The 16,611-nt window shown below is 45.0% G+C and overlaps 1 protein-coding gene across 1 annotated transcript in view; it reads right to left on the reverse strand.

Moving 5' to 3' along the window:
- GOLGA2 (golgin A2) overlaps positions 1-16,611 on the reverse strand; it is a 159,646-nt gene that overhangs the window by 11,625 nt on the left and 131,410 nt on the right. Inside the window, exons 19-25 of the mRNA XM_082263927.1 lie at positions 15,302-15,415; positions 14,993-15,217; positions 14,290-14,389; positions 14,011-14,099; positions 12,543-12,702; positions 3,642-3,709; positions 111-213 (exon numbers count right to left, since the gene is read on the reverse strand). Of these exons, the coding sequence (XP_082120053.1) occupies positions 111-213; positions 3,642-3,709; positions 12,543-12,702; positions 14,011-14,099; positions 14,290-14,389; positions 14,993-15,217; positions 15,302-15,415 (859 nt within the window). The remainder of the gene's footprint in view (positions 1-110; positions 214-3,641; positions 3,710-12,542; positions 12,703-14,010; positions 14,100-14,289; positions 14,390-14,992; positions 15,218-15,301; positions 15,416-16,611) is intronic.

Consider the following 16,611-nt stretch of genomic DNA (forward strand, 5'->3'; position numbering starts at 1 on the left):
GCAGCCTCCATCTTTCTTTTTGGAAGGACCCCCTCCTCCTCTAAAAGAACTGTATCAGCTATTACTTACTACCCCATTATTCAGAAAAGAGATGAAAAACAAGCACAAACCAATTGTGTCCGTCTCCCCCGACAGCTGGATACAGCGATGCTCCAACTCTTCCACCCGTTCTTTAAGTTCTACCCGCTCCTGCATCAGGCTGGTGAATCGAAACTAAGACCAAACACAGGCAGAAAATGAAATGTATCTACTGGACAGAGTCAGAAATCAGAAACAAACATAATGTTCATCAAAGCCATTACAATATATAGTGGATCCTTCAGCAGCATTCTATCACAGGAACATACAAGTGTCTCATAATAGAATCAAGCCAACATTTATCTCTGGTTTTGCAGAAGCTGGCCATAATGGCTATAATCAGATTGTAAAATCTCTGTCCACCCTCTGTTAGATTTACTAAATTGATGTAATATGAGGATCTACCTAAACGACCCTTCCAATTTACATTCAATTAGGCAGGTATTTGTGCTACAGAGTTGTTGTTGGAGATTGTACGGTCAGCGTGAAGTGTATGACCAACCCAAAGCGGAGTTCCTCCCGTTTTTTGAAAGTCCAATTACAGCCATGCCCATCATGAATGCTATGATAAAATGGCAATTTTTTTTTTTTTCTTTGTAAATTATCACTTTTCTTCTGCAGCAAAGGCGGCTGTGGCCGCCTCTGCGATTAAGTCAATAGGCGATTTGCAAGGGATCCTGGGATAGGGGCGTCTTATATCTCAGGAGTCCTGACGAAACGCTTAGTGACAAAATCTTGTGTTATTTCCTGACCGGAAAGGACGTGCAGGGGAGGCCCAGGATGTCATTGATAGGAACGGACGGAACCTTCCACTGATGCCGCTATTGCTATGGCAACCTGTCGGGAAGAGAGCGCGCCGCTCAGTGGCTTCACTGCGCAGGCCCAAGATGGGGAGGGGTATTGCTGGGTAGCCAGCTGCCCAGAATCCCAGAAATACACAGGAGCGGGCTTCAGATGCCCAAATCCTTGATGGCCACTGCCTGCTTCCCAGATCAGAGATTACAGATTTACAAGTAACAAGTAGGAGGACAGTTATGTTAATATCCAAATAATATATAGTACAAGGAATCACAGGGGTGCCTTCATCAAAAAATTGCTTAGGAGACTGGAGCTCTACTTTAAAGCTGAACTCCAACTTTTATTCACTAGAACTCAATGGAATGGTCAGTCCTAGCATAGATCATTCCTCTGTTGTCTGCAGATCCCCTGATATTCTGGGTTTAGTTGTGGCTTTGGGTCATGTGACTCTCTGTATATCCTGATAAAACTCAGCCACTTCCAGCAGCAGCTAGAGCCTATAACACTCCCCATTGTAGTTTTTCAGATTCTGCAAATGATGAAAACTTCCTTCACAGCTCTGATGGGTGGGATAGAATACATCCTAATTAGCATTCAGTCCCGCCCAATCGCACCTACAGGAAGAATACAAACCTCCCATGTCCCGCCTCACAGATCACAGCATTATTCAAAAAGGAAACCCCTTCATATACACACATACACAGCCTGCTGGGAAAGCTAGCTGTGCTGATTCTGAGAGGGATTGAATAGACAGGCCTGGGTCGCACTAGCAAGACATGAAAGTGACTTCCACTGCGACTATCACTCCTGTGCGACTGATGAACCTGGTCATTCTTGCTGCCTAAAATCTCCTTTCCAAGCACATTCCATTCCAGCACACCTCAGCGCAGTGCTTTGCCACACGTTTTAAAAAGCATGGTGTGCATTTTCTTCTGGGTTGCCATGTGTTCAGAAACACGCAAATGAATGGTAAGGCTAGCGCACCCTGCACTCTCTTGTGGATTGCCATGCATTTGGAAATGTGCCGATGTGAACAAATGGCAGCACAAACGAAAAACCACATGTTTTCTTTGCTGGTTGTTGTGCATTCGGAAACATGTAAATGAGAACACTGACATGACACACATTGCCTAAATGGTAACACTGATGTGACACACATTGCTGTGTGTTTTTGAAACGCATGGCAAAGTGTGCGTTTTTTATTGCAGGTTGCCGTGCACTCAAACACGCAGATGCAAAAAATGGTGATGGAAGTGAGTCGCACGTTGCCACGCATTTTAGAAACACTCAAAGCGTCTGTTTTCTTGCAAGTTTCCGTGCATTCGGAAACGCGCAGATGAGAACAAATGATAACAAAAGTGTGATGCGCGTTGCCGTGCATTTTTAAAAAAGCAGCAAAGTGCACATGAGTTGCTATGTGTTCTTGAAACGTACGACAAAACTTGTGTTTTCTGTGCTGGTTGCATTCAGAAACACGTAAATGAGAACACAGCCCAAATGATAGGCTAGTCTGATGTAGAGTCACAAGGGGCAGCTTCCAAAGCAGAAAGGAAGAAGAGAATGGCTTCCAAACAGGGATCTGGCAGAGCATGCACACACAGACTGATAATGGAGGTCGTGGAGGATTGGCTGCTATAGCACTGTCACTTAGGCTACGTTCACATGTGGGCGTAGTGGAGCACGTGCAGAATCACCGCGATTCTGCCCGCGATCCGGAATCATTGCAAATCGCGGGACACCTGTTTGATGCCCGTGATTTGCAATGGCCCCCCAAACGCTGTGCGATGTTGCCGCGATTTCCGCCTGCCGAATCATGGTAACATCGCGCAAACAGAATCGCGGGACACATGACGCCCAAAAAAGGTACAAGAGCTTCTTTTGGGCGTCATGCGATTCTGTTTGCTCGATGTTACCACGATTCGGCAGGCGTAAATTGCGGCAACATCGCACAGCGTTTGGTGTGCCATTGCAAATCACGGGCATCACACAGGTGTCCCGCGATTTGCAATGATTCCAGATCGCGGGCAGATCAAGGCATGCCCAGAAGCTGTGCAGGGATGACGCGCCCAAACCGGAAGTGACGAGCGAGGCCGGTGCAGGCGCATTCTGGGAGAAGAGGACACGGAAGAGGACGCCCTGGCTTCAGCTGCCCACATCCGAAATTTTCAAGGTAAGTATTTCTTCTAAAAAGGTAAGTGCGACCTGGGACAGTTCAGAGACTATCCATTGTGGAATGTACTAGCCCTGACTGTCCCAGGGGTATTTTTATCTAAAATTTCACTCCCGAGGCCGGAACTCCGCTTTAAGTGGTTAAAAGTCAACAACTAACAGTGTTTATAGCAGCTTTTGAAAAAAAAAAAAGAAAAAGAAATGAGGCTGAAGTTCTAAAACTGTATTGCAGTGTCGCTTGCACAGTCTTTGACATTTCTCACGTTTAGCACTGCACATCTGATTTTCTTCCAGTTGCAAGTGGTGAAAGAATGATACCAAAGCTTCTAACTGGGAGAAGATGGAGAAGCTCTGGGTTGTACTAAGGAACACAAACTCTCCAGGAAGATTTTTAACACAAAGCCTCCTACTATGTCCGTTTGGCGGTGTACAACAAAAACACTCATTTTATGCACGGGACCCCTGTTTAGAATAGAATTTAGTGCCTTACAGGGCATACAAGAGACAGGTGGGTTTGTAGTCATTGGTGATATTTGTAGGAGAATACTGTGAATATATAAATAATATGAAATTGTTGGGATCAGAGAAGCTCATACCTGTAACTTTTCCATAGCACTCTGTAGAGCATCATACACCTCTCGGGGGACGCTCTCCACACTGAGCTCTGGGGACAGGAACAACAAATGCTGTCACTATACATTACAGAAAGTCACTGCTGGTACATTTACGTCACACAATCAGCTCACAAGTCACATTATTGTAATAAGTAATTTTTCACCCACACAAAGAACACCGTGTAACGCAGAAAGACATCAACTCAACAGCTGCTATGGCTACAAGAAATCACACAGTGATGTACAATTAAGATTTCATAAAATGTAGAAGTTAGAAGGGATGTGAAAAACATACCTGTGGAAACAACGCATTTTTTTTTATAGTGGGCAAAGAGAAGATTGCTGAAGGATCTATGGCAGTGATGGTGAACCTTGGCATCCCAGATGTTTTGGGACTACATTTCCCATGATGCTCATGTACTCTGCAGTGTAGTTGAGCATCATGGGAAATGTAGTTCCAAAACATCTGGGATGCCAAGGTTTGCCACCACGGATCTATGGGGTGAGCGGGGAGCGGATCTATGGGGTGAGCGGGGAGCGGATCTATGGGGTGAGCGGGGAGCGAATCTATGGGGTGAGCGGGGAGCGAATCTATGGGGTGAGCGGGGAGCGAATCTATGGGGTGAGCGGGGAGCGAATCTATGGGGTGAGCGGGGAGCGAATCTATGGGGTGAGCGGGGAGCGGATCTATGGGGTGAGCGGGGAGCGGATCTATGGGGTGAGCGGGGAGCGGATCTATGGGGTGAGCGGGGAGCGGATCTATGGGGTGAGCGGGGAGCGGATCTATGGGGTGAGCGGGGAGCGGATCTATGGGGTGAGCGGGGAGCGGATCTATGGGGTGAGCGGGGAGCGGATCTATGGGGTGAGCGGGGAGCGGATCTATGGGGTGAGCGGGGAGCGGATCTATGGGGTGAGCGGGGAGCGGATCTATGGGGTGAGCGGGGAGCGGATCTATGGGGTGAGCGGATCTATGGGGGGAGCGGATCTATGGGGTGAGCGGATCTATGGGGTGAGCGGATCTATGGGGTGAGCGGATCTATGGGGGGAGCGGATCTATGGGGGGAGCGGATCTATGGGGGGAGCGGATCTATGGGGGGAGCGGATCTATGGGGGGAGCGGATCTATGGGGGGAGCGGATCTATGGGGGGAGCGGATCTATGGGGGGAGCGGATCTATGGGGGGAGCGGATCTATGGGGGGAGCGGATCTATGGGGGGAGCGGATCTATGGGGTGAGCGGGGAGCGGATCTATGGGGTGAGCGGGGAGCGGATCTATGGGGTGAGCGGGGAGCGGATCTATGGGGTGAGCGGGGAGCGGATCTATGGGGTGAGCGGGGAGCGGATCTATGTAAATAGTCTTCAAAAATGACTGAGGCTATTTGGTGATTTACAGCCTGTAAAGGAGTTTGTATTGAGGGAACTGACTTCCTACCTGGCAGTCTCCAGCCTGTTACCTTCGAGTAACTAAACTGGAACAGGCATGCAGCTAGTGAAGTCAGAGAAAAGTATTCCACATACTCTATATTGTCAGAAGTATTGGGACACCTGCCTGTACACACACATGAACTTTAATGGCATCCCAGTCTTAGTCCGTAGGGTTCAATATGGAGTTGGCCCACCCTTTGCAGCTATAACAGCTTCAAAAAACAAAAGCAGAGCAGCGCCTCTTAGTGCAGTAAGACGGTGTATTTTAATAAACCCCACAACAGGACTACATACAATAGATCGGTAAAAAACAGGCACATCAATGTGTAGGTCCGGAATGCCAGTTACAGCGGGAGCTGCTGGTACTGCCAGGTGGAATGTAACATGAGTCCCTGAGTGGAGGAGAAAGCCGCCCTAAGTCCTTCCTGAAGCAGGTGGAGCACAGAGTGGAACACAGGCCAGGAGCAGGACGACGTGGGAAGGGCTCGGGACCAGAATTTAACGCATTTCGGAGCATGTGCTGTACCACATAGGGGCATGTGCGCTCCCTTTTCAAGCCTTTTTCAGCTTAAAAAGGGAGCACGCATGCCTCTATGGAGTACTACACTTAGAGGCGCTTCTCTGCTTTTGTTTTCGCCTGTTTATACCCACAGTCTGCTAAACTCCACCAAGAAGCCTGCCCTAGTGCCTTGGACATTTTTGGACTTACTATGGACTTCTACCTTATAACTACATTTCTTGCATATTAGGTATTATAACCAAGCCTCTACGCATATAACCTCCATTTTCTTATTTGTATCCAGCTATAACAGCTTAAACATTTCTGGGAAGGCTGCCCACAAGGTTTAGGAGTGTGTCTATGGGAATGTTTGACCATTCTTCCACATGCACATTTGTGAGTTCAGGCACGGATGTTGGATGAGAAGACCTGGTTCGCAGCCGCCGCTCTAATTATTCACAAAGGTTTTCTATCGGGTTGAGGCTTGGACCCTTAGTTCCACTGTAGGGAACTCTTAAGGCATCAGCATACCAAGACATTTTAGACAATTTCATGCTTTCAACATTGTGGGAATAGTTTGGGGATGGCCCCTTCCTGTTCCAACATGACTGTGAACCAGTGCACATAGCAAGGTCCATAAAGAGAAAGATGAGCAAGTTTGGGGTGGAGAAACTTGACTGGCCTGCACAGAGTCCTGACCAAAACCCGATAGAACACCTTTGGGAAGAATTCGAGCGCAGACTGCGAGCCAGGCCTCTCGCCCAACATCGGTGCCCGACATCACAAATGTACTTCTGGAAGAATGGTCAAACATTCCCATAGACACTCCTAAACCTTGTGGACAGCCTTCCCTGAAGAGTTGAAGCGGTTATAGCTGCAAAGGATGGGCCAACTCAATAAGGAACCCTATGGACTAAGACTGGTTTGGCAGTAAAGTTCATGTGCGTGTAAAGGCAGGTGTCCCAAGACTTCCACAAATCCCACCAAAATAGGTGTCCATGACAGCACCCTCCCTTTCTAAATCAGCAGTCTATCAATTTAAAACAAAAATATATCCACTTCTAGAAGTATAGAATACATACAAAAAAAAAAAAAAGACAACATATTTGCCTCCATGCTGTAGCATCAATGTCAGTGTGCAGTTGTCCCACGCTGACTCGAAGATCAAGTGATCACATGACCGCTAATTGCTCAGTGCGGTGTTTGCTTGGAGCAAAGTCAGTCACTCCTCTGATCCAGTGCTCACTGGAGCACCAGGCTGGGGAGGGGAACAAAAGACACAACTGGCTCCAGCTCTTAAAAAGAAAGAAGCCAACTGCCAATCAATATTGTTGGGATGCTTCCTAAGCCTGGCACAGCTTTGCTTCTTTAGGTGAGAGCGGGAAACTGCTGCTATTTTTAGTCGATATGGAGTAACATTTGGTTTTGTCATTACTCTGTTGCACACGGTTCTCTATGCTGAAGAGATATCTGTACATGAGGACCTGCAGCACACATCACCCTGCTTCTGCTATATTTGTTCTGTGGATCTTTGCTTCCTACTAGGACTCCGTCATCACAACCTCACCAAACACCAGATTACCAGTCACCAGGGGGGCAGCTCTGCTATAAAGAAGCAAGGCCATACCCCTTTTACCAAGGTGGCCACCTCCCCAAAGAGACACAGTGTCTACCAAAGCATGGTAAGCCATGAGCAGTGAAAAGAAAAGGTGCAGGGTGACAACAGGCAATACTGGAGACTATTAGGGCAACACTGATGCACTGAATAGATGTAGATAAAGTGACGGTGCATAAATATAAATAACTGTAAGGAGGGTTTTGGGTTCCTGGAGAACTGGGCCGTCTTCTCTGTCGGTCACCGGCTCTTTGGTAGGGACGGATTGCACCTAAATGGGGAGGGTGCAGCCGTACTGGGTGCGAGGATGGCCAAAAAGTTAGAGGGGCTTTTAAACTAGGGAATGGGGGGGAGGGTACAGATGTAGAATTAGCCAGTGGAAAGCAAGTTTCAGAGGGCAGAAATGGGGGCATTAGCGGTAGGGTGTTCGGAGCTCCTAAACCCAGGGTGGGTATGGGGAAAAATCAAGAGAGCAGCCTAAAAACATCAAATGAGGATAAATATAACCGATCAAAATTACGAGGTTTGTATACCAATGCCAGAAGCCTGGCCAACAAGATGGGAGAGCTGGAGCTGCTGATGTTTGAGGAAGCCTTAGATTTTGTGGGGATAACTGAGACTTGGTTTGACAGCTCTCATGATTGGATGGCGACCATTCAGGGGTATTCCCTTTATCGCAGAGATAGAGAAGGTAAAAAAGGGGGAGGGGTATGTTTGTATATTAAGAACAGTATACAGGTAAATATGAGGGATGATATTAATAATGGAGCTAAGGACGAGGCAGAATCCCTATGGGTAGAGCTTCAAAGAGAAGGCACGGTGGGGAAGGTAATATTGGGAGTATGCTATAGGCCCCCCAACCAGAGGGAGGAGGGGGAGGCGGACCTCATGTTACAGATAGGATTGGCAGCAAGGATGGGAAATGTCATTATAATGGGGGACTTTAATTATCCAGATATAGACTGGGCAGAAGGAACCGCACACTCAGCCAAGGCTCGGCAGTTCCTAAATGTTTTGCAGGACAATTTCATGGGTCAGATGGTGAATGCACCGACAAGAAACAATGCGGTACTTGACCTACTGATTACCAACAATACAGACCTGCTCACGGATATAGAGATACGGGAAAACTTAGGAAACAGTGACCATAGGTCAATAAGTTTCAGTATTAATTACAGTAATAGGAAACACAAGGGTAATATAAGGACACTGAATTTCAAAAGAGCAAATTTCCCAAAGCTGCGCTCGCTGCTAGAAAATATCAAATGGGATAGAACCCTGGGAACAAAGAACACGGAGGAAAAATGGGAGTGCTTCAAGAGCATACTTAACAAGGGGGTGGGCCAGTGCATTCCACAGGGAAATAAATTTAAAAGAGCAAAATTAAACCCTGGGTGGCTAAACTCCAACATAAAAATGTATATTAGAGCTAAAGAAAAGGCCTTCAAAAAATACAAGACTGAGGGGTCATTGGCAGCATTCAAGTATTACAAAGAGTGTAATAAGAAATGTAAAGACGAAATCAGGGCGGCTAAAATAGAACACGAGAGACATATAGCGGAGGAGAGTAAAAAGAACCCCAAGAAGTTCTTTAAGTATATAAACAGTAGGAAAGCGAGGCCAGAGCACATTGGCCCCATAAAAGATGATAAAGGAAATATGGCCACTGAGGACAGAGAAAAGGCGGAAGTGTTAAATAATTTCTTCTCTTCAGTCTTCACAAAAGAATCGGGGGGCTACACGAACCCCGCTTGTAAGGCCAAATTAAATAATACACCTCAGGAAGTGCCGCCATGGCTAACAGAGGATAGACTTAGAACTAAACTAGAGAAACTTAACATAAATAAATCCCCGGGACCGGATGGCTTGCACCCGAGGGTTCTTAAGGAGCTCAGCCAGGTGATTGCCAGACCATTATTCTTGATCTTTAAGGATAGTTTACAGATGGGTATGGTGCCAGCTGATTGGAAAAAAACCAATGTGGTACCAATATTTAAAAAGGGGCCAAGATATATCCCGGGTAACTATAGGCCGGTCAGCCTAACATCAGTAGTCTGCAAGATTTTGGAGGGGATGTTAAGGGACCACATACAAGACTTTAGTAATGAAAACGGTATTATAAGTAGTAATCAGCATGGATTCATGAAAAATCGTTCGTGCCAAACCAATCTATTAACCTTCTATGATGAAGTGAGCTGCCACCTAGATAAAGGAAAGCCTGTGGATGTGGTGTATCTGGACTTTGCAAAGGCCTTTGACACCGTTCCCCACAAACGCTTACTGTACAAACTAAGGAAGGTAGGTATGGACCATAAGGTGAGTACCTGGATAGAGAACTGGCTCCAGGGGAGAGTCCAGAGGGTGGTGATTAATGGGGAGTACTCGGATTGGGCGGGTGTGGAAAGTGGGGTCCCCCAGGGTTCTGTCCTGGGACCAATCCTGTTTAATTTATTCATAAATGATCTAGAGGAGGGGATATCGAGTACAATCTCAGTATTTGCGGATGATACTAAATTAGGCATGCCAATATCTTCTATGCAGGATGTGGAAACCTTGCAAGCGGACCTAAACAAAATAACGGAGTGGGCAAATACATGGCAGATGAGATTTAATGTTGAAAAATGTAAAGTAATGCACTTGGGGGCCAGAAACCGGAAAGCAAGCTACTCACTAGGGGGGGAACCTCTGGGTGAGTCTAGGATGGAAAAGGACTTAGGGGTACTGGTAGACAACAGGCTTGGCAGTGGCATGCAATGCCAAGCCGCCGCAAGCAAAGCCAACAGAATACTGGGTTGTATAAAAAAGGGGATTCACTCCAGAAATAAAGAGATTATTCTCCCACTCTACAAGACTCTGGTCCGGCCACATCTGGAGTATTCTGTCCAGTTCTGGGCACCGGTCCTCAGAAAGGATGTGCTGGAACTGGAGAAAGTCCAGAGAAGGGCAACAAAAATAATTAGGGGAATGGAGGACATCAGCTATGAGGAAAGACTACAAGCACTGAACCTATTCTCTCTGGAGAAGAGACGATTGAGGGGGGATATGATATCAATGTACAAATACTGTACTGGCGACCCTAGCATAGGGAACAAACTATTCAGAGAAAGGAGATACAATAAGACACGTGGCCACTCACTAAAACTTGAGGAAAGGCGGTTTAACCTTAAAGTGCGTAAGGGGTTCTTCACTGTAAGAGCAGTAAGGATGTGGAATTCTCTTCCACAAGCAGTCGTATCAGCAGGGAGCATTGATAGTTTCAAAAAACTATTAGATGGACACCTTAAAGACCACAACATACAGGGGTATACAATGTACACCATACAGGGGTATACAATGTACGGTTAAAAGCAAACACACACACACACACATCATAGGTTGAACTGGATGGACTGATGTCTTTTTTCAACCTCACTAACTATGTAACTGTAAAAATCAAATAAGAACACTAAAGTATAAAGTGTCTTTGCATTACCAGGTCTGGGCAGAGAGTCTTGTTTAAATCATTGCATTCCAGGAAGTTATATTTTTATGCAGGTCAAGTGTTTTTTTCCGGTTTGATACACACCGTTTTTTATCGATTACGTGCACTTTTATATACAATAATTTTTGCTAAGCAGTTTTACACTATGTGGAGGTTTCTTTTTGCTTGCCTTACATGAACCATTTGATGCAACGACGTACTTATACCGCTTTAGTGCTGGCTTTTCTGATTAACAGAGGAGAGGCCCTATTGGAGACTCGGGGTTCAAAACCAACGCCCAAGAAAGCGCTGTATGACCAACTATAATAGGTGGCTATAGGGAGTTTGTAAGTTTGTATTCCCTTTACTAATCTTAGTAGAGGTGTGCGCTGTTGGTATAACAAAACTTTTTGAATCCAAGAAGAAATTTCCCCAGCGGACTACGCTTTTATTCCTAGTTGTGGTTAAGCAATGATCAGTTTTTAAAATCAAAAAATGTTGGCTGTGCCCATCTGTGTGCAATCCAATTAATGTTTTTAAACCAAAACCTTACTTTCAAACCACAAAATTACTATCATTATTCAGTGACAAACTTTCTCGCGTACAATAAAATAAAACAAATGTGACAGTCCCAGATTACTATAATTCAATTAGTAGTGCTACTACTAGTGCACTACTAATTGATGTCCATCTGACTCAACCAATAATAATTGAACTGGTTTTAGATATCGAAAAAAGAGAGGTATTAACCCATAGGGGGGTAATAAAATATGGGCTTTTAAATGGTGACTACCAAATAATCACACATTAATACATATTTTATACATATCTTATATACATATATTTTTTATATGTGTATTAAGATATGTATAAAATATGTATTAATGTGTGATCATTTGGTAGTCACCATTTAAAAGCCCATATTTTATTACCCCCCTATGGGTTAATACCTCTCTTTTTTCTATTTCACATAGGGCTGGTTTCTCCCAAAAAACTCTTTTGGCTCCTTATAAACTTTTCTTTGTACCTCTGGTTTTAGATATCTTCTTAGCAATTTGCTGGGCTTTATATATATATATATATATATATATATATATATATACACACACACACACACACACACACACATATATATATATAGTGTGTTTTTATTTAATCTTTGCACGGATGCACGGTTTCCTCCTTGTGTCACAATAATGGTGACTAGTCCTTTGTCCCCCGAGTCCTCTATTTTGTCACAGCTGCCACAGTTAAAGTCCTCTTTAAAGTGATTGTAAAGTCTTTTTTGTTTTATAAAAAAACAAACATACATGTCACACTTGCATCCTCTGTACAGAGCAGCTCAGATCCTCTTCTCAGGTCCCCTAGTGGCACTCCTGGGCAATCCCTCCTGTTCAGTGCCCCCACAGCAAGCAGCTTGCTATGGGGGCACCCGAACTAAGATGCAGCTCCCTGTGTCCATTCAGACAAGGAGCCGTGGTTCGACCCCGCCCCCCTCTCTTGTTGGCTGACATTTACAGCAGCGGGAGCCAATGGCGTCGCTGCTGTGTCTCAGCCACTTAGGATGGCCAAGGCACTCATGGACATCGATGAATCGAGATGGGGCTCAGACAAGTATTAGGGGGGCTGAGGGGGGTGCTACACACAGAAGGCTTTTTATCTTAATGCATAAAGATAAAAAAAAAAAAAAACTTTTGCCTTTACAAGCACTTTAATTTACTGTCCATTGTCCTAAGGGAGGAGCTATCCCCCCTAGGTCACAATGTTCTAAATGAATGCTTAAAGAGCAATACATAGACACCCTCATATCCACTTCCAATATAATAAAGCAGAAAACTATCCATAAAATGACAGTGGTGACCTTATTTTCAAAGATATGCAATACCTGCAGAGTGATGGAAGGGAGGAGACAGCTGCTGCTGCTGTCGGAGTTCAGATATCTCCTGCAGGAGCTGCTTACAGATTCTCTTCTGCTCCATGAGCTGCCTCTCTACCTCATCCCGCTCTCCATGTAACTTGGAGATAGCAGAGGAAAGGAATGTCATCTGTGGACATAAACCATTTATACATTGGTTTCAATACAAGAATTTTGGCAAAAGAAAAGCATAAAACAAGAATGACCCAAAGTTATACAGCATTTATTTTCACACACACTGCGGGATTCACAATTGAAATGATCAAAAAGGTAAGTGGACCCTGCAGTAACCGGATTCCAACCAAACCTTTGTACAATATCAGGAAATGTAAGCAAAGCCTGCTAAAGGCAACTCGCTTTCCTTATGGAGGCTTCTGACACGCAAAAACCCGGAAGATCCGGTTCAGAGGCAATCCCCCACCTAGTCTGACTTGTGCCAAGTACAATACATTGGCCAATCTGGGCTCTGTCTGCAGAAATCAGCTCAGTCTATTGAAACAGATTCACATTCATGATAGAGTAGGCTTAAAAAAAAAAAAAAAAAAAAAGATAATCTAAAGTTGACTATTCTGGCACTTTTCCACTGCAAGTACCGGCTCGGCTCTACTCGGCCATGCTTGGCCCGGTTTGCTTTTCCACTGCTGGTACCGCATGGTACGGTGTTGGAGCGGTTCGGTACGGTACGGTTTGCTTTTCCACTAAAGTAGTACTAAAGTTAAGGTCGGTGGGATAACAACGGGGTGGGTGGGATTCTCTGACCAATCAGTGGCTAGTAGTGACTGCATGCAAAGGATTGTGGGATATGGTACCGGGTATGGTACCTCTTGGAACCACAATCGAGGTGGTACTGTTTTTGAGAGCCATACCGTTCGGTTCCATGCAGTGGAAAAGCGCCACCGTACCGTACCGAACCGTTCCTACACCGTACCATGCGGTACCAACAATGGAAAAGCACAAAAGCGAGCCGAACCGTTCGGTTCCATGCAGTGGAAAAGCGCCAAAATTCCCTAAGGACACCATTTTTCAGTTTGAATACAGTAGGAAATGGTTAATGCCCATCAGGTTTTTTGCCATCTGTGTCCCACTAGGGATGATTTCCCTTCATTTCCTTTCCTGTAGACTAAATAGGAAGTGAGAGGGAATCTCTGCCCTAAATGTACAAGTAACAACATCTTTGAGTCACTAGTGCTAATTTTTTCAGTCCTTGGCAGTACTACTTTGCACATCAGTTCCATTGTGTATATAGAAAAAAAGAATAGGGTTTCTTTTTTCTCTGCGTTCTCACTATCCACGTCAGTCATTCCAGAACTCAGCCACAGGTAAAAGTGCTAGCTACTATAACAACAGGTAGCTGTTCTACTGTGTAATGTTCTCAGTAAAAGACACAGACACACAATACATTGACGGAAGCAAACACTTTGTAAAAAACATAACTCACCATCTCTTCTCGACTCTCAAAATCTTCAGGAACATCCAGTGAGGTCTTCAGGATCTCATCTTCATACACTATGCTCTCCACACCATCTCCTGCAGCAGTAAAGGAATGCTTAGCCTGTCTTATTCAAAACTCATTAAGGTAGTTCAAAAGTTTGAGTCCAATACATTTTTTTTTTTTAAACACAGAGTTTGGACTGCTTAAAACCATTCTCATTCTGTAGAGCACTAGATCACGTTTTGTATAGTTTGGATTTAATGCTTATAGGGCAATGTCACTAACCTTCCATCCTATTGAGAACTCTACTGTCTGAGTCACTGCGGATCTGCAGCACCTGAGCTCGGAGCTCCTGATTTTCTTTGGTGAGAAGTTCCAGACTTTCCTGAAAAGTAAAAAGATGTCACCTTCATGTGCTTTCCTACCACCTCAAATCAGCTAACCGGTCACCTTAGGATCCTGTGTAAGTAACAAACTACACAGGGCTGTTAACCTAAGCGCCCCCCATTGACAGCAATAATTAGACCTGGAAACTGGCTACTCAGGTGCCATGTACTAAAAGGTGGGGGGATAGGAGAAGTGTCACATGTTTCCCTAAACCTGAAAAATCAGTTATTTCTCTGAAAATTTCACGGGGCTGTGCTCCCCAAACCCCCCACACACTTTGCAGCAAGAATTGGGCCTGTTAACTGCCCAGATAACAAATGTCAAATTGTAAGGAGACAAAAGAAGCATCGCGTATTCTCTCAAACCTAGAAGCATCAGTTATTTTTCTGGAAACACAGGAATTGTGTGGGTGGAAGACAAATCAAAGCTACGTCCACATTGGGAAAAGCTTCACGATTGGGAGTTCACTTTACGATCTGCAGCATGGATTCCACAGAGTTTCTTTTAATACATCTCAAGCTTCTTGCAGGAACTTTTACAAACTCTGATCTACTAATGAGTGTGGGAAAGTGGTCTGCATCTCCCATGAATTAACACTCACTCTGCTTTGCTGTAGCTCCTTGAGGTGCATTTCTACATTGACTTTTCCCTGCACCTCATCGTGCTGCAACCTGTCCATGAGCTGAGCCTGCAACAGATATTGCCTTTGGATTTCCTCCTTCTCTATGGACACTTGCTGGTAGGCTGCTACATATTGCTGAAGATGGGCAGAGATCTCATCCCGTTGTGCTGTCAGTAGCTGAACTTCTTGATCCCTTGTGGCAAGCTAGAATAAAGAATGACCACAATGTGAATCTTGCTGTGATCCAAGCAGATTGCTCCATACTGTCTCTCCAGGAAATGGACTCACCTGCTCTTTAAAATCCCCCAAGCTTTCCTGTAACTGCCCCAGCCTTTTGGCCAATTCCTTCTTCACATGCTGCTCAGTCTGAAGTCCATTTGTGAGTTCAAGGTTTTCATTTGTCTAAGCAAGAAATAAAAGAACACAGGGAAAAGAGTAAAGACAAAATCCACTATACAGCTGTGAAAACACTCACTACATAACTCTTGTTGCGATTTCAGAAAGCAAATCTTCTTTGAAACACCTAAAATAAACCTGGTAAACTATGGGGGGTGCCATTCCTGACCTCTATCTGAATATGGGACTTGCCTGGTTGTTGGGCTAATCCCCATGGAGTTAATTTTTTTTTTGGAGGGGCACAAAAAGCAAGCCGGTAAGAAAAATCAGCAGCTCTTATCTGGGTCAGTGACTCATAGTTACATAGTTACATAGTTAGTGAGGCTGAAAAAAGACACAAGTCCATCCAGTTCAACCTATGATGTGTGTGTGTGTTTGCTGTTAACCGTACATTGTATACCCCTGTATGTTGTGGTCTTTAAGGTGTCCATCCAATAGTTTTTTGAAACTATCAATGCTCCCCGCTGATACGACTGCTTGCGCAAGAGAATTCCACATCCTTACCGCTCTTACAGTGAAGAACCCCTTACGCACTTTAAGGTTAAACCGCCTTTCCTCTAGTTTTAGTGAGTGGCCACGTGTCTTATTGTATCTCCTTTCTCTGAATAGTTTGTTCCTTATGCTAGGGTCGCCAGTACAGTATTTGTACATTGATATCATATCCCCCCTCAATCGTCTCTTCTCCAGAGAGAATAAGTTCAGGGCTTGTAGTCTTTCTTCATAGCTGATGTCCTCCATTCCCCTAATTATTTTTGTTGCCCTTCTCTGGACTCTCTCCAGTTCCAGCACATCCTTCCTGAGGACCGGTGCCCAGAACTGGACAGCATACTCCAGATGTGGCCGGACCAGAGTCTTGTAGAGTGGAAGAATAATCTCTTTATTGACTCAAAGTTGTTATTAGGGCTTCATTCACATGGGTGTACTAACCCATACACCTGTGTGAACGGCCATGCTCGCTTGCATGGGATGCACACAGTGATGCTCCCATTTTGACATCTGTGTAGGAGCGTGTCCCCGAACTCACACTGTCTGCATTTGGGAACATGCACCCACCAATGTCAAATTGGGAGCAGCTGCTGTGTCCATGCATCTCCTGCAGAACAAACAAGATATATCCGTGCTCAAATGCTTGTGTCGGTTTGCCCCATGTTGGCATGGTGTTCACCGTAGCATTTGCAGTGGTAAAGCAGTGTAGGACTGGC

Source organism: Pelophylax lessonae, assembly GCF_965119305.1.
Source record: "Pelophylax lessonae genome assembly, chromosome: 7".
Taxonomy (NCBI): domain Eukaryota; kingdom Metazoa; phylum Chordata; class Amphibia; order Anura; family Ranidae; genus Pelophylax; species Pelophylax lessonae.